Source organism: Mustela putorius, unplaced genomic scaffold (assembly GCF_011764305.1).
Source record: "Mustela putorius furo isolate JIRA1106 unplaced genomic scaffold, ASM1176430v1.1 tig00000738_pilon_pilon_pilon, whole genome shotgun sequence".
Lineage (NCBI taxonomy): Eukaryota > Metazoa > Chordata > Mammalia > Carnivora > Mustelidae > Mustela > Mustela putorius.
In genome coordinates this window covers 5,247,084-5,272,617 of record NW_025421463.1, presented here as the reverse complement: position 1 = coordinate 5,272,617, position 25,534 = coordinate 5,247,084, and the positions used below count along the sequence as shown (strand labels likewise).

Sequence of the window (25,534 nt, the reverse complement as noted above, 5' to 3'; positions counted from 1 at the left end):
CGAATGAGTTACCTGTTGTAAACTTGCCAGGTAAAGGCATTTTTAAAAAACTCACTGTTTATTACCATTGTTTCAAAGAAAAAAACATTGTAACAGTTGAATGGAAGGTCTCAGAATCATAGACATCTCATTAAGTTGAATATAGCTTTATGAAAACCATTACGTAGGAAGTATAGATCGGCACAGGTACTAAAGGTCAGCGTTTGGGAACCACATCCTAATTATAGACCATCTCTTAGCATGTGTTACAATTAACTGTGTACTTCCTGGTTTTTATTAGCCTCACTCAAAGGAATAAACCTTACTTCAAGTTCTGGGACTGCCTGCCTTCATTCTTATTTACTGGCTACAGTGGTGATGATTTCATTGACTCATACTTTTTAAAAAATTACTTTGTTCCCTTGGCACAGACTGTGAGCAAGTAACCATTCTACTTTAAGAAAAGAAAAACCAATTCCATTAGGTGCTGAGCAGTTGTAGCATCTAAAGTAATCAAAACCTATAGCAAAGTTTATCTGATTTAATGAAATATATAATGATGGTGATTATGTAAAAGTGGCAAGTAGATCACAGAACTAAATAATATTACTTATGTACATTTTTGTCAGCTGGTTGGCTCTTTATGAGTTATGAATAATGTTCATGGCAGATTTTGTCCTATTATGTACATTTTTATGTTCACCATCTGACTTAGGCGTTTTAAATGACCAAGACCTTAAATCTGGCAGCCCCACATCAAATGTCCCCTCTTTCTTCAGCCAGGGAAAGTGCTTCTTAGGTGTACTTTTCTCTGTAATCAAGGGGTGCCCCGCCAGCTCCTCTCCAGCTCCTTGCTGGCCCTGCTTGGTGGTGATAATGCTATCAGCTGCCTGTGGGAGTGGCAGCCCCAGCATGGAGGAGGCCTGGGGGGGGTAGGTGAGGATGAGGGGAGAGGGTGCTTGGGAGCTGGTTAGCAGGGAAGGGTGCTCGGGAGCCAGAACGTGGAGGGTAGACTTGAGTTTGAGCAGGATAGACCACAGGTTCTGTGTACTTGGAGAAGAGTTTGTGTGTTTCCTGAGTGTGTGTGTGTCAGACGGGGTATAGGGCTGGGAATACAAAGATAAAAACAACCTGACTTATCTTTGGGACTCAACCAGTGAGGCTGCCTGTAATAAAGATAAAAAGCATGATGCCCAGGGATCCTGGAGGATGGGGAGAGAGGCCTAGGGCACTGGGGAAGTCCCACCGAAGCGGGAGTGTTTGAGCTGTGTCTTAAAGGGTGATTAGGAACCGTTTGGTGGAAGGGATGGCTAGTGGATCAGGGGCGCTATGGTGTAGTGGTTAAGAACTCGGGTTCTGAAGTCCGGACAGCCCAGTGTTGGGCAGTATTACCTGTATGCCTCAGCTTTTCTCACCGGTAAGATGTGGAGTAATCATGGCACCTACCTCAAAGAATAGTTATGAGGATTAAAGGAGAACACATTTGAAGTGTTCAGTGTATTGCTTGGAGTCAGTGTTAGTGACCGTTTTCATTAGTTTTATTGTCAGCATCTTAGGCGGAGGAAAGAGCACAAGCAAAGACAAGGAGTTAGGGACAGGGTGAGGGTGACAGATGCTGAGCTACTAGCAGGTCGCAGGGCTGGCTCTTTGGGCCAGAGTGCAAGGCTTGGTTGGCCTTTGAGTATTGTAAGAAATCTAGATACCATCTTGCAGAAAGCAACTAAAAAAATCAACTGTGCTTCACTTGATCTCCAGGTTGAAGGTGTGATGGGGGCGGGGGGAGATTGTGGCCAGTCAAAGCAAGAGGAGCAACTGGAAAAAAAATGTAAGTTAAGGCCACGATCGTAAAGATAGAAAGACCAGATTTTGGAGACACTTCTGAAGTGTAATCCATTGGCTAGATCAGAAAGGGAGGAGCAGGAGGTCAGGAAGGCCCGGGCTAGGAGAATGAGCGCGGCCGTGAGGCGGCATGCATGTTCAGCGGGGAGAGAAGGGATTTTGAGTAGGTAGTGGGGTGAGGATGGGGTGTGAGAGGCTGTGTGTTGCTTTGGACACATTTCAGGTGTTTGCTGGGCATTTACTATAACTGGGCAGGTAGAAATAAGGGCCAGGAGCTCAAGAGAGTTTCCCAGACAGAAGTTTACGTCTGGAGATGGTCATCTAGGCCATGAGACCGACAGTGTTCCCTTAACAGATGGTCAGAGGAGTGGGATGAAAACGGGAAACAAGGTTTCTCCAAGCGAAACCCAGATAGGAAGGAGTTTAGGGAAGCGAAGGTGAAGGGTAGTCCTCAGGGGCCAGTAGCGATAAGCCCCGAATTTGGGTCGTGAGATTGGCCTGGAGGAGCTCAGGGCATTAGGTGTAGGGCTCCGTTGAGTCCAGCAGCCCCAGCACTTTGCCATCCTCTTTGGCCCTGGGCACATTGGGAAGTCTTCCCATGTGCTTGGGGTCTTTTTCTGTCAACACAGTGAGCAGCTGTGGGCCCGAAACTAGTTGTGCTCCCTTCTGTGACCCAGCACTGTAACACACAGAGAGCCCAGGGGACTTTTTTTTTTAAATTGAAATGTAGTTGACCTGCAATGTTGTGTTAGTTTTAGGTGTACAACGTAATGATGTGGATAGTTGTGTACATTGTACTCTCCTCACCGTGATGCATGTAGCTCCCGTCTGTCACCATATAGCGTCAGTATGTTACTGTGTTCCTCATGCTATACGTTACATCCCCATGACTCACTTATCTTATAACTGGACGTTTGTACCTCTCTTAATCCCCTTCACCTATTTTACCATCCCCCCCAGCCCTCTCTATGGCAATCGCCAGTTTGTTTGCTATATTTAGAATTTTGGTTTGGTTTGGTTTGGTTTGGTTTTTAGATTCCACATATAAGTAAAATCATGTGGTGTTTGTCTTTCTCTGTCTTATTTCACTTAGCATAATATCCTCTAGGTCCATCCATGTTGTCACAAAGAACTCATTCCTTTTTTTTTTTTTTTTAAGATTTTATTTTTAAGTAACCGCTATACCCAACACAGGGCTCAGACTTACAACCCCGAGATCACGAGTCACATGCTCTACTGATGGAGCCTGTCAGGGGTTCCACTAATATTCCACGTCTGTGTATATACTGCATCTTCTTTATCCATTCATCTGTCGGTGAACACTCAGGTTGCTTCCGTATCTCTGTTAGTGTAATGTGATAAACACAGGGGTGCATATATAGATATGTTTTCAAATTAGTGTTTTTGAAAAAAAAAAAAATTAGTGTTTTTGTTTTCTTTGGGTAACATACCCAGTAGTGAAATTACTGGATTGTAGAGTATTTCTATTTTTATTTTCTTGAAGAACCTCTGCACCATTTTTCCACGATGGTTGTACCCATTTGTGTTCCCAGCAGTGCCCCAGGGTTCTCTTTTCTCCGCATCCTCTCCAGCACTGGTTATTTCATGTCTTTTTGATACTAGCTTTTCTGACACATGGGAGGTGATATCTCAGTGTGGTTTTGATTTGCATTTCCCTGATGTTAAGATATGTTGAGCATCTTTTCCTGTGTCTATTGGCTATCTGTATGTATGTCTTCTTTGGGAAAATGTCTGTTCAGGTGCTCTGCCCATTTTTGATCAGATTGTTTGGTTTTTTTTTTTTGCTTTTTTGTGAGCATTTTTTTGAAGGACTAAATGAATCAAGAATGACTTGGATTAACTCAACAAATACCTATTGAGTGTGAGAGCCTTATGTGTTTTAATAGCTGTGCTAATCTCTAGGGATAAAGCGGAGAACAAATTAGATAAAAATCCTTCTCCTTGGAGGGCTTACATTTTAAAACATGATTGAGAAGGCTAAGGGGAAGGAGCAAGGAGAGGAGTAGTGATTGAAAGTGTGAGAAGAGCTCTGTATCCTGATCATCCACAGACTGAACTTGGCACCCACTAGGCTTTTACAGTTCATTGACTTGAACATGGGAGTGAGGGTCCAAGAAGAGAACTGAGGTGTGGGAAGAGATTCACTGCATATATGACAGGTTAGCCTTCGAGAGGGAGGAGTAAATTTGGAAATAGAAGGAAGGATATTTGAGAGAGTTCCCTTGAGAGACATTGTCGTCTGAATGGGAGTCCCTCCTCTCTGTAAAATAGAAGAGGAAGTCTGAGCAGGTAAAGGGGAGCCTAAAGAGCTAAAACATTTGGAACAGCCTTTCCAACCCCACACCAAAGGGAAGAAAGAAAACCGTGAAACATATACCAGCTCTCAGGGCTTCACTGGGAGGGAAGATATTTCATTTTTCCAGCAAGTCAAGGTGAAGAATGCAGCTGGTTAGGGTTCATTTGAGGCTGAATGAGGACTGGCCTAGAAAGGGAGTGTGGGATCACCAGGGGTGAAGTCTTTGGGGGAATGCTGGTGAATATTGGTGAATGTTTGAGAGTCCAGGCTCCCTTAAGATAAAACCAGGGAGCAGCAAATGACTTGGAAGATTAGGTAAAGAGAGAGTCTGGATTGGAGAGGTGAGAACTTTCCATATTAGAAGGGAAAGAGGAGCACCTGGCTGGCTCAGTCAGCGGAATACGTGAATTTCCGTCTCAGGGTTGTAAGTTCGAGCCCCACATTGAGTATAGAGATTACTTTAAAAACATTTCTTTTTCTTTTTAAGTGGAAAGATAAAATTACTTGCTGTGTGCTTCCTCTGAGGAATGCCAGGCACACGTTCTAAGTGCCTTACATATGTTCACTCACTGAATCTTCATGAAGACTCTTGAGGCTAACAGAATATCTTGCCCAAGGTTACACAGGTAGAACTAGTGGCCCACACAGCCTTGGCTGCTGCATTTGTGTACGTGAGCCCTGTGCTCTGCTGCCGTAGGGGGAAGCCAGGCATGAAAGATTCTCCCCCACCATGTAGCTTTGTAATAGCTTTCTGAAGTTGCTGGGCCACCCTTCCTCCTAACAGAAATATTTGGGGTGGCATGGAAGGGTGCGGTTGACTGTTGTCTCCCTTTTTAAAAATAAATTTCTGTATTTTAGGCAACATTATTTTTTATGTAGAACTCTCAGTTTTTTCCCCAGTTTTTTTCAGTTTTTTGCCTTGCTCATGCCCAACATCCTTTCATAGGAAACAAAGATGATTTCACAATTAAAGAAGACCAAGTGCCTGTCAGTCTGTGAGTTCTCTGAGCTGCCGCACCTTTATGCATCTCAACTGACAAGAGCCAGAGCAGACTGAGGGTTGCCGAGACCGGAGAAGAGCTTGTCTGACGTGCAGCGCATCAGAGTTGCCTGTAGCAGAAATAGTGGTAGCATCAGCAGTGGTTGTGGGGCTGCAGACTTAGAGTTCCCAGTTCCCAGTTTGACAGATGGGACCTCTTCTCAAGGGAGTCCCCTCGTGTTGTAGGTTCCATCGGCTTTTCTGGGTAACTAGTTGGGCTGCTTCTTCTTCCCTTTTTTAAAAAAATTATTTATTTATTTGAGAGAGAGCATGAGAGCTGAGAAGGTCAGAGGGAGAAGCAGACTCCCCATGAAGCTGGGAGCCCAACTCGGGACTCGATCCTGGGACTCCGGGGTCGTGACCTGAGCTGAAGGCAGTTGCTTAACCAACTGAGCCACCCAGGCGACCCCTAGTTGGGCTTCTGTTGGGTGAGGAGTTCAGTCGCTGTCCCTGAGCGCTGCCCCACCCCACCCTTGTCTGAAGTCTGTGACGTAGCACTCTGAGCCTGGGCCCTTGGCACATCCAAGGGAGATGCTTTCTGACCTTTGCTTAGAGGCTGTTCAGAAGTTCGGAGGCTTTGCAGATGAGACACGTAGACCACTTCATCCTTCTCTGTGAAGAAGCAGTAACTTGGGGAAGCAACGGTGTGTACACGTGGTACCTCAGCATTTGGTTTGCGTTCTTTTAATATCTGGCTTTTGAGGCAGTTTGGAAGGAATGCCCTTACATCTTCCATCTCTTCCATGTAAACAGATTTTCATGCTCTTAAAAGAAGTGACACACCAAAACCACATAATCTTACATGCCAAAAGCTTAGATATTTCAAATATTGAACATACTGAGAAATAGATCATGTGGCTTTATTTGCTGGCAATTTTTAGAATCACTCCTGATACTAGTGTTTTATGTTGAGGCCATGTGTTTGAAATGTCTTACGGATTGGGACCTTTTCAGTTCTGCTTAGTTTGCTTCTGGGGACTAGCTTTTTTTGTTGTTGTTTTTGTTTGTTTGTTTGTTTTTTTAAACACACTGCTAGGTTAGCCCATAGGGCATCACATTATTGACACTGTGATTTTTTTTTTTTAAGATTTTATTTTTTTATTTATTTATTTATTTATTTATTTATTTATTTTTTTTAGAGAGGGAGAGAGAGAGAGCGCGCGCTCACCAGCGGGTGAGGGGCAGACGGGAGGGACAAGCAGACTCCTTGCTGAGTGGGGAGACTGATGCAGGCCTTAATCCCAGAACCTGAGATCATGACCTGAGCTGAAATTGAGAGTTTGATGCTTGTCTGACTGAGCTACTGAGGCAAGGCACCATGGATTCTTAATAACATGGTCTTCTTTTATCAGATATTAAATCCTGATATTTAGTCACTGGTACTTGACAGAGATGGTTAGGAAAAACCAGAGATGACCCTTAGGCCAGGATCAGTTGGGGTTTCTAGACTAGTTGACATTTTTATTTGGAAGTCAGAATTGAAAATATAGCCTATTTATTTCACGTTTCTTTCCCCCATGAATACCAATACTATTCTCCTGGGTAAGGGATAAGTTGATAGCTCATTTTTAGGTCATAGAACTCTAGCTGATATTTTTTCATGATTCCCTTGGTTTGGTCAGGGGCAGATACAATTTAAGAAGGCATCTATGGGGCATCTGGGTGGCTCTGTTGGTTAAGCATCTGTCTTTGGCTCAAGTCATGGTCTCAGGGTTCTAGGATCCAGCCCTATGTCAGGCTCCCTGCTCAGTAGGGAGTCTGTTTCTCCCTCTGCCTCTCCCTCTGCTCATGCTCTCTCTCTCTTTCTCTCTCAAATAAATTAATAAGATCTTTAAAAAAAAATCCAGAGGCAGTTATACCCCATGTTTTTCTATAGGTTCTCTCTAAGGTTCTGTGTGACCAAATTGGAAAACTCTGCTCTGAATGTTAGCAAGGTTTTCTGTAAGGCTGCAGGTGGGTTGGGGTTGGGGGTCATGAACTCATATTCATTAAGTGCCCATTTATAGCAGGTACTTCCCATTACCTTATTCAGTCCTCATGACAACCGGATATGGAGAATGGTTCGCTCATAAGAAAGATGGCATGCCCAAAGCATGCTGACTGGTCTGAGGCCACATAAACAAGGACAGGGCAGAACGAGGTGCAGTAACTCCAGAACGTGGTCTCTTCCTAGAGCCTTTAAAAATGCAGTAAAGACTCATTTGTTAACTCGTGAGTTCCTGTTTTATAAAGTGGAATGTTTTTTAAGTATGGACTCAGAGGATGAGAACTGATGGCTTTTTGGGGGGTCCTCAGCACTGCATCCATAATACATAAGGACAGTGAGGTAAGCACACAGAGTAGGAGATTTGGGGGGCAGTCCTGGGTGGTCAGTGAAAGGCATTTTCTTTTTGAGCAGCATGATAGGTTAACTAAGAAAAAAGAACAATCACTGAATGATTAAAAACCTGATTTCAGATGATTAATTTAAAAGCCAAATTGATTAATAAAGAATCATTTTTAAAAAGCAGTTTAACTTTATCAAGTTTAAGTAGTACTTCTTAAAGTATAATCAAGTAGAGGAGTTATCAAAGCCATAATGAAGAAAATAGAAATCATTTGTAATTAGATCATAATTAAAGGCAAGTACATGCCCAGTGATTTTAAAGTGCTTGAAAACAATTAGTTTTCTTAAGTAGGTTAAACATCTGGGTTACAAGCTTGTTTACACTATTAATTTACTTAACAAACCTGTTCTTCATAGGTGATGCAAAAGTGAACTTCAGTTTGGCTGTCTGATTTATAACAAATTCCAGTTTAATGGAGAGTATTTTTAAAATATATATATTTTTAAACATTTAATTTTCAGAAATATTTTTCTCTTTTTCTTCTCCTTTCTGAACAATTCAGTCCTGCGACCAAGAGATAGACAGAGAAGGTAGGAATCCTGGCCAAGCGTGTCACAGCCCAAGTAGAATGAGAAGGTCTTCACATACAGAGAGGGACTGGTTTGTTGTATCAGAGCCCAAGAGAGGGGAGGGGTACCCACATAGGGCTGGAGTGGCAGGCTCACTGGTAGATTGGTTAAATACAGATGGATTGGTTAGGTAAGTATATCAAGGATAATGGGAGCCAGAAATTCTCAGTGTTGGAGAAGAGAGCTTCAGATACTGAAAAGGAGAAAACTAGAATAATCCCTATGATATTAGACTGGAAACAGAATGTTGGTGTGAACTCAAAGATTTTAATAAGTGTTGATAAACATAGAAATACTATAGATGTAAAATGCGTGTGTGTGTGTGTGTTTTAAGATTTATTTATTACTTTTTTATTTTTGAGAGAGAGTGAGCAAGAATGGGGAGTGGGGGAGAGAAAATTAAAATTTAAGCAGATTTCCCACTGTCTGTGGAGCCTGACATGGGGCTTGATCTTACAACCCTGAAATCATGACCTGAGCCAAAATCAAGAGTCAGAAACTTAACTGACTGGGGTACCCTGGCACCCTGTATGTGTGTATTTATATACATACGTGTGTGCATACAATTCTTGCTCTTCCCATTGCTGGAAGCAGCAATACGCCAATAGCAATGAGCACATCACATGCCCAGATCTTGGCTTCTAAATACCATTTTCTACTCAAAGGAATTCCAGCTTTTTGAAGAATGGCTGATTATAGGATTTAGAGCAGGAAAGTTTAAAATGAACCTGAAATATCTTGTCCTAGAAAAGCAAAGACATTTTCACAAAATGATAGAGACACTTCAGAAGGACTCAGAAGCCAGTTTGAAGGGGCTCCCACTGGGCCAAACCTGGGATAATTTGATTATCAAAATTTAAGATGTCATTGATTAAAACCTGTCGAGTAAGAGAAAACAAAGGGTTCTTAACACAATTCCACCTACTTTGCAATAAAACCTATGTATGGAGTTCTAAAGAAATTCAGAGTTCAAGGCATGGGTTATTTAAATTTCAAAATACCTTCCCACAAAATACTTATTGAATACCATGAGGGAAAGAGTACAGCGGAGAAGTCTGGCAGACGCCACCCTAACTGAGTGATCTGAGTCAGTCTCCCCAGAATGGGCCGGCACTGAAATTGTGTCACATGATAGGAGGCGGTGAGAGGACAGCATCACCTCAGTGATACTCTTGCCAAGATACAGGACCTGAATCATATCAGGAGAAACATCAAACATGCTTTTATAAATACTGAGGAACGTTCTACAAATTAAATAGCCTGCAATCATCTTCGAAAGTGTCAAGTCCAAGCAAGAGTGAGGAACCATTTCAAATTGAAAAGACACTAAAGAGACAAGTCAGCTGAATGCCGCTGTTTCTTTGCCATGAAGACCGCTACTGGGACAGGTGGCAAAACTTGAGTGGGGCCTGAAGATTAAATGGAAGTTACGTATCAGTGTTAGTTTTCTGATTTTGATAGTTCTGTTGTGGTTGGAAGAATTTTTAAAAGAAAAACATACATTAAAGTATTTGGGGTGGTGGAACATGAGACTGACAGCGTATTCTCAGCAGTTCTGGGATAAGGAGTTCTTTCTCTGTACCATATTTGCAACTTTTCTCGAAGTTTGAAATCGTTTCAGAATTTAGAAAGTAATATTCTTGCCTAACATTCAGATCATGAGAAGTTTGTAGAATTGTAATTCCCCTATTTCTCATTTTAAAATTCCTCCCCACTCTCCTTCAGTTCTACCCCTGTTAACAGCGGATGCATATTCTCTTGGGCATTTTATTTATGTAGATATGGCTGTGTGTATAATATATATTGTAGATTATATTGAGTATGATGTGCTATGCTTGCTGCATTCCTAGGAATCACAATGGTCAGCAATCAGAAGGCAAAGCCTTTGCCCCTTCCCCTCACACCCCTGCCCCCCACCATTCTGCTTGGGTGCTGTTGTTTCTTTAAGCTCTCTGTCCTGAGAATCAGTGCACTGTTGTGTTGGAGGCTTCTGCTCTAAATTCAGATCCCAGCCCTCCGGCAACTGAGAAATCTTACTCAACTTCGTGGTGCCCCAGTTTCTTATCTGCAGATTGGAGATGTTACTAGTCCCCATCTAAGAGAATTTTCATCTTGAAAATGACATGAAACATGCAGAGTACCCGCACTTCAGTGTGGCACGTAGCAAGCACTCCATAAACAGTAGCTATTCTGAATATTTAGGTTTTTGGTTTTTTGCTTTTATAAATACTGTAGTCTTAAAATTGCTTTAAACATATTTTTGCATACTTAGCTTCAGAAACTTTTAAAAACCTTTGATTACCTTTCTACCATAAAGTTTCGCTTTCAGTGGATTTAAGAGTGATGTAAAAAAACAGACCGTGGGGATACTTGTCTGCAGTTCTTTGCCATGTGCATGTGGACCTTGAGCAACATGGAATATGAAATATTGGCTTAATTCCAGATTTCTCTGTGCTCAGGTGTTGCTTTACTTTTTTTTTTTTTTTAAGATTTTATTATTTATTTGACAGTGAGTGAGAGAATATAAGCAGGGGGGTGACAGAGGGAAAAGGAGAAGCAGGCTCCCCGCTGAGCAGGGGCTGGATCCCAGCACCCTGGGATCATGACCTAAGTCAAAGGCAGTCACTTCACCCACTGAGCCACCCAGGTGCCCCTGACATTGTTTTTATGTGGAAATTTGCCCGTGTTCAAATAATTTCAGAATAGTTAGGTGAGTTTGCCCAAATTTGAAAGGATCATTTAATATGGATCACTAAGAAACATTAAAGTTACTTTTTTTTTTTTAAAGATTTTATTTATTTATTTGACAGATGGAGACCACAAGTAGGCAGAGAGGCAGGCAGAGAGAGGAGAAGCGGGCTCCCCGCTAAGCAGAGAGCCTGACTCGGGACTCAATCTCAGGACCCTGGGATCATGAGCCAAGGCAGAAGCTTTAACCCACTGAGCCACCCAGGTGGCCACATTAAAGTTACTTTTGTCTCAAGTAGTATAAGCCAAGAAAATACTATATGCCAGGTTTTGAAAAGTTTTCATGGTGGATTTTGAAAGTCAGAGAATTCATACTTGTTTTAGTTTAGCTAAAGTCACTTAATTTGATGTTTATATTCTTATATACCCTGTTGCAAATGCTGCTTTAAAAACCAAAATAGGCTTTTAAAACCTCCAAATGACTTTTCTTTTTCTTTTTTTTCTTTCTCCCCTCCCCCCTACCCCGGCAGAGCTATTTTACAAATCACCAAGTTTCTATTAGTAGTTTAACAAGAATATTTCCACTTGTTTGTTACCTTTCACATTTGAAAGAATCAAATAACTTATTTTTAGAGCATTATAATTGCAAATAGATTGTGATTCCTGCAGTCAGTGAAGGAATGTAAATGAACCGTTGCTACCTTTGAGCATGTATAAATTCATGTAGGATGAGATTTGCTTGAGGACTGTAAAACAGAAGGAGTCAGGTCTTTCAAAAGGAAAAATAATTTTTTAAAAGATTAATCTGATCTGTGTGTTACTTCAAGGTTGCAAATGACTTGTTTCTCAAATTGGGGATAGGGAATCACACTGGTGAATAATCACCCTCATAGCTTTTGTGAAGACCAGAATGTGTCATCAGGGGCTCCTGGGGGGCTCAGTCAACCGACTGAGCGTCTGCCTTGGGTTCAGGTCACAGTCCTCGGGTTTTGGGATCGAGCCTTGAGCCCCATGTGGGACTTCCTGCTCAGCAGTGAGTCTGCTTCTCCTTCTCCCTCTGCCCCGCCATCCCCCGCTGCCTGTGCGCGCTCTCTCTCTCAAGTAAATAAATAAAATCTTCTAAACAATGTTTCCTCCATATCTCTGGCCCAAATGAATCTCAAGTTCTTGCCCATGCATTGAAGGGGCGCATGCGTGGTTGGTCCTCTGCTCTTCTGATTATCACCCAGGAGTTGGTACTGCTGAATATTTCAGAAGTGACAGCCTGTCGACCTTGCCTCCATCCTGTCTTTCTTCCACACTTCTGATGTCTTTTCTTTCTTGCCTTTCTTGCCCAGATCTTCACTATTCACTACCCTTTTGTTTTAACATACTTTTGAATTTAATGAGGAGGACATCGGGCCCATTCATTCGTTGCGTTAGACTGTGTTGAGGCCGAGGTCTCTGTTGAATGAGGTTCCGTTTTGCAGGTTGGCATTACCTTACTAGCAGGTTTCAAAAAATGTTGGCCAGTGATTAGCAGCCCGTCTTGTTAAGTGTGGTAGAACTAATTATTAGTGTTGGCAGTGTTGTTGAACAAACTTCACTGATAGCTCAAAACAAAGCACATTTTTAGTCCTGAGCTATTGGTGCTTCCCAGCCAGCTGTCAGGGCACTCTAGTGCATCACAAAGACTTCACATGTCACAACCTGCCAGGTTTTCCCCACTGCCCAAGGTCTGCCTCACCCCCTTAACGGATTCCCATCAGGATTGCTTCTGGCTGTATGATCCACCTTCCTCTTTCCATCAATCCACGGCCCACCATTTCTTCCATAACAGAAATCAGCTTCATGAGAATGCTCTTTGCTTCTACTTTCATCTCTGCCAGGTATGTCTAAGAATGCAAAAGTGTACAAGTGTGCAGTGAAATAGATAATGGGATGATAGCCCGATAAACTCTTTAATGATTACTTGGATCATGGCCACTATGGAAGATCTTTACAGTTGCAATAAGTTCTGTATTTGAGATGAAATTTTGAGATCTGGTATCTTCTTTCTTTATATAGCCTTAGGTTCAGCCATCAGAACATTCTTGTGTGGTGAGGCCTTCTGCTTCTGCGATTTTGTGTTTTGTTTTCATTTCCTGCCACATGGCAGGTGCAGCTCAGAAGTCCCTCCAGAAATGGCTGAAAATTCTGGCCACAGCTTTCTGCAGGGTGCAGTGATCTGGTTGTGGGGTGGGAAGCTAGTGGCTAGCTTCAGCTTGGACCCCCTGCTTGTCTCCATTGCCCATTGTGATGTATTTCTCTCTCCTTTCCTTTCCTTCCTCAGATTTCCATCTTGCCCTCTTTCTACCCACATAGCACTGCCTTCTTCAGCCCTCTACTTCTCAGCCTTAGCCTAAACGAAAGGGAAGGAAAAGAAAAGAGAAGAAACATTGTAATGCAGAATGTTGAGCAAAATATGTAACTGTTTGTCTTTATGTGTTGCCACATCTATTTTAAGTTATTAGAGATTATGAATAATCTTTTGTATTTCAGAAACCACTGGTACCATGCTTAGTCCCTTCGGGTTCTTGGTTGCTTAATTCTAAGAGAAGGAGGTGTGGGACAGGATCTTTTAATGCAAATTTTGGTCAGTCCTGTGAAACCTCAGTCTGCTGTTTATTCACAGACCATTAGGGTAAAGTGGGAGCTCAGGTCCTGTTTTTTTCCTTGAAGGGGAAAATCCTGGTTGAGGACGCTGTGGTCGGTGTCCAGGGCTGGTCATTCAAGAATCACCAGCTGCCACTGTGGTTCCCAGGGACTGGTAGAACCCAGGCAATGTACGTCTTCCCCACTGGTGACCTGCCTTTCTGCTTCCTCTGTTCCACCATATTCAGAAAAAGCCTCCAGATGATTAGCTGGAGTAAATGTTGCGTGTTGCGTGGCAGTTTGTGGAACTTGGATCTTTAATGCTTGCACCACTATTTGTGAGTATGATGTATCTCTGAATGATAACATGTGCAGCTGACCTGGGGGCTACCTGCCCTCATTGATGCTCTTTTGTGAGAGTAAATTGACTGCCGAGCAACTGCACAGCCGCCTGCGGCTGCTGCGAAGCTCCGCTGTGCTTAGACCGACCTGCTGTTGTTCTCTCTGCCACCACTGCTGCTCTTTGTATTTTTAATAAGTTGCCAATTACTGGGGTTTTGCAGGGATACCAGCAGTTCACTGAAACGGGCATAGGAAAACTGCCATTGCTTTTTAATCATCATTTTCTCTCATCCAGTGAAATTATTGATATTAAGAAGACTCTGGTAACTCTTACGTTGAAAGTACTGATGCATTTTTATCTTACCAAACAGCATTGTTCAATATGCAGGCATATCTAGCAAAGGGCACTTTGCCTAACATACATTAATATTGATAATGGTGTTAATTTCAGGTGTATTGCACACATGTGATTTAATAGGCCAATCGGCTGTTCCCGAGCACTCCTAAGAACCACACCTGGAGGGTGCTGGACCCGTGGGGTTTTTTTTGCCAGTTGGTTGGCTTGTTCTCATAGGGAGAATTGTGTTCTGTTTTGTTAAATGATGTAACCCAAGTGCTTGGAAGAAGTCTAATAAATATTTGTAGCATCAGAGAACACAAACAGATGTAATTAAATAAGTAGATGTCATTCACGGATTATTTGTTAACATAAGGTGAGATCAGTTTTTTATGCATTGAAACTAAGGATTCTTTGGTATTGGCTGGAGGTCAAAAGATTACTGGCACTCTGATATGCTGATTCTGTGACTAATATAGTAAGAAAGAATTTACACATAAAACAGTAGTGTAATCACAGAAATTACAAGATTAGTCAGATGTTGACTTGCCCACGGAAGCAGTAGTAACCATCAACCTAGAAGTTTTTAGGTCTGACTGAGGTCCATTACTGAATCTTGAAAGTGAGTCAGTTAATTTGAAAATCGCCATTTAAACATTGAGAATTTTTTTTAAGTAATTGAGTAATTATCTAAAATTGCCATTGTAACAAACCGAAATAATACTGGTCTTTGTGACATTCTTGGTTTACTATATTACTTAATTGTTTTTTAAATGTAACTATGGAAAGTGTTGAGTGTTTATCGTCTGTAGAGTGTTTTCTTCTAAATTAATCAGAAGAGTTTTGAAACCCTGAATGCAGTGTGAATGCTGTGTTGATTTGGAGAACCCATCAGGTGAATTTGGGCAGCCTAAGGGGATTTTGATTATTAGGAGATAATAATTCTTGCATTCTGAGGTTAAGGTGGCTTTTATTCTCATCTACCACAATACAGGAGACAATACAATGGTATTTAAGAAGTTTTGCAGTGGAACCAAGTACTGGTTTTTATCTCTAGAGCTACCTCATTGGCTCCTTACCTCTTTAAGCCAGTTTCTTCACCTTAGAATGAGACTAATAGAATTTACCTCGGAAGTTTGAGGACTATATACTTAGGGTAGTGTCCAACACATAATGAGCACTGGAATAGTAGATACTAATATGGTTATTAGAATGTCTGAATTCTACATGAGATTCTCAGTCAAGAGGTTACTGGGCATGAGTATATGATTAGGAACTGTTTCTAAAGAACAGTGTTTCATCTTTTTTATTTAAATGAGTCCCCGTTTAAGAATATAGTTTTTTAGGGGCGCCTGGGTGGCTCAGTGGGTTAAGCCACTGCCTTCGGCTTGGGTCATGATCTCAGGGTCCTGGGATCGAGTCCCGCATCGGGCTCTCTGCTCAGCAGGGAGCCTGCTTCCTCCTCTCTCTCTCTGCCTGCCTCTCTGCCTACTTGTGATCTCTCTCTGTCAAATAAATAAATAAAATCTTAAAAAAAAAAAAAAGAATATAGTCTTTTAAAACATCATTAGAGTCGTAAGAGAAAATAAAAGAATTTTGGGACAAAACTAATAAGGCCTCTATGGAAGGAAATAATTAGGAGACATTAATATAAGACCTAAATAAGCATAGAGCTCTGTCATGATCATGGTAAGAAGGCTCAGTAATTTAAAGGTGTCATTTTGGGGCACCTGGGTGGCTCAGATATCAAGCGTCTGCCTTTGGCTCAGGTCATGATCTCAGGGTCCTGGGTTCGAGCCCCACATCGAGCTCCCTGCTTGGCAGGGAGCCTGCTTCTCCCTTTCCTTCTGCTGCTCCCCTAGCATGTGTTCTCTTCCTCTCTCTGTCAAATAAATAAATAAAATCTTAAAAAACAATAATAAATAAAGGTGTCATTTCTCCTCAGATTGGTATTTAAATTTAAATTCCAATAAAAATCCCAACAGTTTTTTTTTCTGAAACTTGATAAACTGATTTTAAAATTTATATGGAAGAGAGAAGAACAGAAATAATAAGAGGACTTACCCTGCCCATGACTTAATGCAAAGCTGGAAATTAAGGCACTATAGTTTAACTGCAGGGTTAGAGATGGACCAGAGCATCAAGAGTGAAAAGCCTAGATTCAGATCACATGTATATGTGTGTATACATGTGATTCAGATCACATGTATATTCCATGTATATGGAGTCCGTGACAGAACTGGCCTTATTAATCAGTTGGCAAAGTGACAGTCGACGCTGTATATTAGCAGAGAGGTGGGCTTTGAACAAGAGGTGCTGGGATGCTCCATATGATTGTATTAATCTCTGGTGGCTGCCCTAACAAAATGTCACAAACTAGATGACTTATAACAGCAGGAATTTACACCATCACTGTTCTGGAGGCTGGGAGTTCAAAATGAAGGTGTTGGCAGAGTGGGGCTCTCTCTGGAAGGCACCAGAGAGGAGTCTTTCCTTGTCTCTTCCTAGCTTCTGGTGTTTACTGGCAATACTTGGGGTTTCTTGGCTTGTCACTATAATACTGCAGCTTCTGCCTCCATTTTCACATCATTTCCCCCTGTGTGTAAGGATCAAATCAGACATACTCTATAAAAAAATAAATACCATATGGATTCATATAAATATGAAAAGATTTAATACTTACAGAAACAAATATAAGAGAATATTTGTGATCTTGAGATGAGAATGTTTAAACACGGTGCAAAAGCACAAATCATGAATGAAAAAAGTTGTTGCATTCATATTTTTTGTAATTAAGAACTTACGTATTTTCAGCACATATTATCAAGAAAGGAGCTGTAGCCAGAATTCACAAAGAACTCTTACAAACTGATAAGAAAAAGACCTAATAGAAAAATAAAGAAACAAATTTCATGGTTGGAAAAAACCTAAATGACCAATAAACGTAGGGGAGTAAAATCCAACTTAGTGAGTAATCAAGGAAATGCAAGTTAAAGCACAATGAGCTAGCATTTTGTACTCCTCGGGTTAGCAAAAACTAAAAGATTGGAAAGTACTGTACCAAGGATTGGTGAGGATGTAGGGCAACAGGAATTGTTACACTCTTCAGATGGGAGAGAAAACTGTAGTAATCACTTTGGAAAACTGTAACAGTATGCAGTGAAGTTCGGGTGACCCAGCAGCTAGAACTATCTGCAGTTAACCTGCCTCACTGAAGAACTCTTGTTGTATACATGCTTCCATAGGAAGGGAGAGTCCCTGGATGTTTACAGCAGCAACACTGTGTGTAGTAGCACAAATTGGAAATCTAAATGTCCATCAAAAGGGGGATGGATGAATACTTTGTGGTACGTTAATGATGAAACTCTGTACAGCATTTATGTGAACAAACCGGAACACAACGCAAATTAATTTTAGGAATATAATATGGAGTGAGAAAAAGCAAGTTGCAAAAGAATAAAATAGTACAGATCCATTTATAAAAATATGCAAAACAAAAAATACGTTGTTCAGGCTACAAAGCACTGTGTGGTAAAGCAAGGAGGTGACAGGCATTTAGCCGAGGGGTGGCAAACTCATAGAGTAGGAAGGGGTGAGATCACAGGGGTCCCTGGGTACTGGGAATGTTCTCTGCTTTTAACTGAGTGGTGGGTACATGGGTGTTCTTTTGTATGCACTAAATATTTAACAATAAAAGCTTTTAAAAAATTACCCCAGAAGTTTTAAAGAGTGGAAAAATAACAGAAATGTCAAGTCTTCATCCAAGAAGTAACTCAAGTAACTCAAGTGCTGAATACTTATTTTTACATGTGTTTTTGAATTCTTTGTAGATGAGAGATGCTTGAAACAGGGAGAAGGGAAAGGCAGGCCCGGCCATCTTTGGTTGTCCCATGACTTTGGCATTGGGAAAGCTTGTGCCTCTGCAGATGTGACATTGTGTCCCGAAAGCTGGTGGAAGGGGATTTTGGTGGCATGTGAACGCGTACTCACGTGTTTAGCAAAGCAGCAATATGGCCGTCTCCTTTTCGTTTTCTTTTTTTCTTGGCATCTAAGTAATTGAGCCAGATGGAAAAATGTTTCTTTCCCACATTAGGTTCTCTTTCAGCGCATCAACCATTAGATTTTACTGTCCCTAATCTCCTGTTGATAAAACTTCAAAATGTGAGTAGCTAAGAGAGCCCCAGTTTATTCTAGTCAAAGCTGATTACAGCCTTCCTTGAGAACATTCGCTTACTCCAGTCCCTTTCTATCCAAATCATGTACTCAATAGAGAGTAAGAAGAAAATAAGTGAAAGTAACTTTCATTTCTTCCAGTTGTGTTTGGACATGTCATCTGGCTAGTAAGGGAAAAAGTCCAAACCCTATCTTACCAAAACAGGAGAAAATTCAGTAGTAAGCAAAAGAAAAGAGTAAATTAAAAACTTGGGCTTGGGCATCAGAGAAATGTGGGTTTAAACCTCAGCTCTGCCACATACTATGTGTAAAAGTTTGTAATTAAAGTCTGAAACTCAAATTTTTCACTTTAAATTGAGAGTAGTAAGAACCCCCAAAGCATGAAGGGTTGAAGGACAGATACATCTAAAACACCCGATGGACACTCTTGTTCTCGTTCTCGGACTGGCCCTAATTTTCATATGAAAAGCAGGGACTAGCTCTTCCTCCCACCTTCATGGCTGCCCCTCAGGTTTCACAGGGCTTGTCATCCTGCCATTTAAGTAGTTATGTGAACATGGGCAAATCACAGAAAACCTTTAAAGTGGCTTCTTCAACTATAACATAGAGATGGCAATATCCGTGTGACAGTTTCGCTGCACAGATCAATCAGGTGAGATGAGACAACAGGCATGAAGATGCCGTGCCCTCAGTGACATGTGGTGGGGACACAGGCGCTGATGATTGTTCCCCTTACCTAACACCTAGCGGTGTTCCCTGTCCTCCACCCCTAACAAGCCTCTTAATGTTGGCTGTTGAACACAGAGTTTGATCTTTATAACATAGCTTTGAAGGTGTGTGGCTTGTACAGTGTTGCTTAAAATTGCTAAGGGGTTGGGGTGGGTGCCTGAGTGGTTCAGTGGGTTAAGCCTCTGCCTTTGGCTCAGGTCATGATCTCAGGGTCCTGGGATTGAAGCCCGTATGGGGCTCTCTGCTCAGCAGGGAGCCTGCTTCCTCCTCTCTCTCTCTGCCTGCCTCTCTGCCTACTTGTGATCTTTGTCAAAAAAATATTAAAAAATCTTTTTAAAAATAAATAAATAAATTGCTGAGGGAGTCTGTGGATCCATTTCCGCTTCTGAATTATTGAGAAGTACTAGCACTTGGATCAAAATTATTTTTTCTAGCATTTGTCAGGCATTGCTTTCAGTGGTTAAAACAGGTAGATGAGTTGGACGCTCCCAAGGGTTCCTCTTTGCTGCGGTAGTCCTAGCTGTAAATAAAGGCGAGGGTTGGGAGCCGTTAGCATACTGTTGGTAGCAAATACCCTGTCATACGCATCTTTCCTAGCCCTTCACTCAGTTAATGATAAGGAAGATGTGCTGTGGTTTGCTAAAATCCATATCCTCCTTGGCTTTGTCCTTGGCCATCCTCTCTTCATGCTCCCTGGATAAACTCATTACTCCTGGGACCTGGGTTTCTACCTTGGCACTTTAAGGCTCTGACTCCTGTTACATCTCCTCTCCAAGCTCTTACTCAACAGGTCCGTCTGGGCGCCCCAGGGGCACACAGCTTTTACCACATCCCCACCTCGACTCAGGCTCTTTTGCGCCTCCCCCGTCCCCGGACCTCTGTCCTTCCTCCTGTGTGCTCTCTCTTGATGCAGAGTCTGCCGTGACCAGTCACCCTAGTCTAGGAACCTGGAAACCATCCTAGACCACAGTTTCTAAAGCTCAGAGCTGACACTGGAAGCCAGATAATACTTTGTTTGAGGGACCAGCCCCAAGCGTTGTCTGGTGTTGAGCAGCGTTCCTGGTCCCCACCCACTAGCTGCCAGTAGCGCCCTGTCCCTATGAAAGTCTCATGCGTTTCCACACATTAGCGATGATCCCTGGCTGGCAAAAACACCTCCTTTGAAAATGGCCGTCTTATACCTTTCTTTTTCTCTTTTCTCGTTTAATCAGTCACTAAGACTCTTTGCTGATTGCTCCCTGCTTAGCTGAGATTCCATCTTTCCTCTTTGTTCTCACTGACTTGGTGCAGGTGCTTTTCTCTTGCCTGAACTTTTCGGGTGGTACTGAGAACCCCCCCTGTACTGAGTACCTGAGTGAGTAAGACAGCATGCCCCCCTCTTCCCATGCGTCCCGTGTAATCCTGACCACAACTTTGTGCAGGCAACCTCAGGCCAGCGCAGACCGTTCAGCCAGCCAGAGGAACTGACTGGCCTGTGTTCCTGGGAAGCCCAGGGCAACAGCTCTTTCTGTACCCCTTCTGACAGGCCCTCCCAGCAGGGCAGCAGGAGGCCCCAGCAACCCAAGCCAGACTTGTCGTTGCAGCCCTCCGTCCCAGAAAGGACAGCAGGGGGTGTTGTCAGGAGGACCCTGACAGCTGTCCTCAGAAGAGGGCAGCCCCTCATCCCTAAGAAAATGTGTAGGGAGATACCCCCTTTCACACGAAGGAAGCATGTCCAGGGTTGTGTGCTGCGTGGAGCTGGCCGGGCTCTGACTGCAGAGCCTGAAGCCTGAAGTCTCCCTCACTCCTGACTCACCGTCCTTCTGCCTCTGTCTCCTCCGGCCCGGTAACCTTCCCCCATCTGGAAGGCTCGCTTTCTAAAACGGCAATGTGGTGGTTTCATTACTTTGCTTACTAGAGTGCTTCAACAGTTCCTCCCCAAGATAAAGTCCAAATTTAGCCTGAGAGACAAAGCCCTTTGTACTAGCCCCTGCTTATCTGAGACTTATCTCCTGTCATTTCCCTCCGACTTAGGGCTCCAGCCACTCTCAGGTTGTCAGATTGCCGTGCTGCTGCGGTTTCCCCCAGTTATCTACTCGAACGGTCAAGATCGCTGGGAAACAGACCTGTGTTTGAATGTTGGCTCTCCCACCTACCAGCTCCATGACCTTGAACCCTGCCTGGAACACCCTGCTAACCTTGTCCCCCTAACTGAAGTCTATTCTTTAAGACTCACAACGTGGTCCTTGCTGGAGGGACCTTGTTGGCTTCTTAATGCCTTTCCCGTCTTAACTGTTCCATTCTTACTTAGCCTCTGCACCTACTGCTGTTGGCACTTTCCTTAGGGTCCTTATTGCCAGCATTTATGATTTTTTTAAAAGCATACCTTTGGGTACAGATTAGCTTGGGGTTTTTATGGCCTTTAGGTATGGACATAGGCCAAGATTGTGGTCTCTGTGTGCCGGGTTTCTACATGCTTCCAGCATGCCTCAGCTTCCCTTGTGGCTGTGGCTTTGCTCCTGCCTGTGTGCCTTGCCTTCGCCAGCTGGATATTCCTCATTTCTTTTAAAAATAGTCTTCAGCAGTGCTATTCAGTAGAACTTTCGGCAGTGATAGAAATACTCGGTATCTGTGCTGCCCCATGTGGTGCCCGTGAGCCACATGTGGCTATTGAACATTTGAAATACGACTGGTATGACTGAGAAACTAATTTCCACATTTTATTTGATTTTCGTCAATGTAAGTGGCCAGGTGTGGCTAGTGGCCACCATATTGGACAGCTCACGTCTTAACTGTTAATAGCGTAACTCTTCCTATTAAATGAGACTATGACGTCTCTAATTTCTGACTTCTGATATGTTCCTTCTCCTACTCTGTGGAAAACTGTTACATATTTCAATGCCTGCTGCATCTAGAGTAATAAACTTGTGTTAAAGCTGGATAGAGTACTTAATGCCAATGAACTGTACGCTTAAAAATAGTTACAGTGGGGGGCGCCTGGGTGGCTCAGTGGATTAAGCCGCTGCCTTCGGCTCAGGTCATGATCTCAGTGTCCTGGGATCGAGCCCCGCATCGGGCTCTTTGCTCAGCGGGAGCCTGCTTCTCTCTCTCTCTCTGCCTGACTCTCCGCCTACTTGTGATTTCTCTCTCTGTCAAATAAATAAATAAAATCTTTAAAAAAAAAAAATAGTTACAGTGGGGGCGCCTGGGTGGCTCAGTCGGTTCTGCATCTGCCTTTGGCTCAGGTTGTGATCCCACCGGCTGAGTTCCAGCCCCTCATGGGCTGTCTGCTTCTCCCTCTCCCGCTCCCTCTGCCAGTGCTCTCTCCCTCCCTCTCTCTCTGTCAATAAATAAATAAATCTTTAAAAAAAAAAAATAGAAACAATGGTGAATTTTATGTCACGAATAATTTTTCACTATAAAGAGAGTGCCCACATGGTGAAGGGGCACGAAGCCTCCAGTGAAGGGCCCCAGGGAGGTTTTGCTGAGGAGGGAGCACCCTGAGTCTGAAAGGTATGGGGAATGGTCCGCGGAAGGAGGTGGCGCGTGGCTTCTTGTCCTGGAGATGCAGAGGCCAGAGAGCCGCGGGGGCCAGGCCTCCAAGAGCTGCGAATGGCAGGCTCTGGAAATAAGGCTTGGTCTGGAAAGTTGGGAGGGATTTTAAGCAAGCAGAGGCATGTTTGGATTTTATTTTTATAAAAATCACTCTGACTGCTCTGTGAAAAAAGTGTCAGAGGGTGGCAAAACTGGAACAGGAGAGACATAATCAGGCTAATCATACCCAATCACAAGGATGATAATAGCAGCTAACGTTCGGTGTTGCAATGAAGGGGCGAACCTGGGCTAGTGCAGGGATCTGACAGTAGTCAGAAAATGAGATTTCCTTTTCTGGAGAGGTCCTTACCCACTTGGCAGTGTGTTCCCGTGTAGGAATAGTTAACCCAAAGCCAACTGAGATACCACATTCTTTAATTGCTCTTTAAATACAGAAGAAAATTCAATTCATATGACAAATAGTGATAGAGTAATATATAAGCTCTTTGCCTTAAAAACAACGCAGAACGGTATTGGTCAGGGAGAGGGATGGCTATGGTTGTGATAGGATAGCATGGGGACTGTCACAGCGGAGCTGTTCTGTCCCTTGACTGTGATGTGATGGTTGTGCAAATCCACATATGACAATTGGCAGAGAACAATACGCACATACACAAACGAGCACATAAAAACTGGTAAAATCCGAGTAAGATTGCTGGATTACATCAGTGCCAGTTTCCTGTTTGTGATGTTCTGCTACAGTCATGTAAGACTTGCCCCTGGAAGAAACTGAGTGAATGGTATACAGGATCTCTGTGTGTCAATCCATAGATCTCAAAATAAAAAGTTAAACCCCCCAAAATAGAGCAAAACAAATCCCTCTTAGTGCTCCTGGTTTTCGGTATTTCCCTTTTATCTGGCTTTGTCAGTAATAAGTGACTTGTTTTGATTAAGTTTGACATACTGCTAAGGAATATTCAGCTGTTTTGTCAATTCTGAAATATACATTTTTTTTTCTTCGCCCTCTAACATCTTTGAAATACGGATGCGTCTTACAGTTCACGGAGACTTAGCATCGAGCTAGTCTAATGGGTGACAGTTTTTCTTAGCAGCACCTAAATTGGTTCGTCTGAACGATCATGGTATCCAAGATTTAATATGGTCTGTGAGTCATCCAGCCATGTTGGAAAAGACCAGGGGCTGGTGTGAGTTGTGTCAGGCACTTTTTTGTGTGTTCTCTTGGTTATTAAGTGTTTGTTTCTCAGCCCCAAGCTCACCCTTCCTGCTCTCGGGGTGTTAAAGCTGAAATTCTGCCCCCCGCTTCTGGCCCTGTCAGGCATTGTCAACAGGGGTGTGCGAGGGCCACCGCGGGGCCAGAGGAGGAAGAAGGAACTGGCTTCTTCCTGTCTGTTTCCTCTTAGCAACGCAGCCTTGCTCCAGCGGCAGCATTTCCTTCCTGTAGCAGCGGCTCAGTCCATTCCCCAGTTTTTCCACCACGTGCAGGGACCTTGCAGAACCAGCTTTCTTGCACCCCCTAAGGTGCAGGCGCCCCCCCCCCCCCCCCCCCCCCCAGCCTCAGGCGGCTGCTCTACTGCAGACAGTGTGCTCTCTGTCTCTTTCTGTTTGATTTTGCAGGGACTAGTCAGTCATTTTATACCTAGCTAACCATTCTTTATATGAAAACCTCTCTGTGAAAATGATGTGTGTGGCCTGTCTCCTGCGTGGGCTCAACGGTTGCTGGTAAAGTTGACAGAGCCAGCCCTGTGCATGTGGACGGCTCCCGAGCTTTGCCCCTACACACACGGTTCTCTGCTTCCAGTGACCTTTGGAGAATAGAAATCTCTTCCCGCTTAAACCCAGCGGTGGATTCCCGCGCTTTGCCGAAAGAGAAGAAACTTGCTCCCAGCACCTGCAGGGTGGTGGCTGGGCGGGCTCATCTGCTCCACTTCCCGTCGCACAGGTCTCATTTCAGTTCCTCAGCAGCCCGGTTTCTCCTTCGTAGCCTTTATCGATTCTCTTCCCTCTGCTTAGACTCCTTCCTACTCCCACGCCCTCCGTCCCTAGCACCGTCCTGCAGTCTCAGGAAATCCCCTCTCCCTCCCCGCCTGGTCTGCACACACAGTAGTACCTTGTGCCACTTACGGCACCTACTGTGGCCTCAGTGGACGTTTCCATCAGTTTTCTCTAATGAACGTCTCTTTCCCCAACTACACCTAGCTTCCCAAGGGCAGGACTAAGCCCATGTTGGGTTTTTCCCTTCTTTTTTTTCTTTCTGCTGTGTCCTCAGGGCCTGGCACGTTGTATATGCCCAGTAAATAGTTGCTGAATGAACGGGAATATTATAAAATAGATATTTGTTGAGTGTAGGAAGGGGCCACTTGTTGATATCTTAATGGTGAATCGATTTTTATTACAAGGTAAAAACTTTTGAGAAAGTAAGTTAGGTGACTTGTGAGTCTTGCTGTGAGTTAGGTCACTTCAGTAAAAATACTGACAAGGAGCCAAACCATGAAAAAAGATTCTTCTTCTTTTTTTTTAATCAAGAGAGAGGTTTTTTGTTTGGTTTTTTTTTTGTTTTTGTTTTTTAAAATGTATTTATCAGAGGGAGAGAGAAAGAGTCTTAGGCAGGCTCCCTGCTGAGTGTAGAGCTGGACATGGGACTTGAGATCATGACCTGAACGGAAATCAAGAGTCGTGCCACTCAACCAGCTGGGCCACCCAGGGTTCACTTAATAATCTCAAAGTCATGGTATGATAGGTTGTTCCCTTCTGTAATATTTGGATGAAAAGCACGTGAAAACCCCTTTGAAGCCTAATTCCTATTGTGGTTTCTGTATTACCACCCCTTCCTTAAAAGACAAACATGAATTTATCTGGCTTTCTTCTTTGAGTTGTCATTAGTCTCAAATTGGAGATTTTGTTACAGCATGAACATTTTAAAACTTTCTCTTAATTCACTGCAGGGACGGCCTGCTGGACCGTCTCAAGCTGTCCATTGCATGGCTGAAT

At 43.2% G+C, this 25,534-nt stretch overlaps 1 protein-coding gene across 11 annotated transcripts in view; it reads left to right on the top strand.

Annotated features, from left to right (window-relative positions):
* The window catches only part of TNRC6B (trinucleotide repeat containing adaptor 6B), a 261,883-nt gene that overhangs the window by 134,742 nt on the left and 101,607 nt on the right, over positions 1-25,534 (top strand). The window contains exon 1 of one of the 11 annotated variants that reach the window (XM_045083815.1): positions 11,902-12,686. The exons of the other annotated variants lie outside the window; for them this stretch is intronic. Within the exon in view, the coding sequence (XP_044939750.1) occupies positions 12,583-12,686 (104 nt within the window). The 5' untranslated portion in view covers positions 11,902-12,582. Of the gene's footprint in view, positions 1-11,901; positions 12,687-25,534 lie in introns of those variants that run through there. 11 annotated transcript variants of the gene reach the window in all.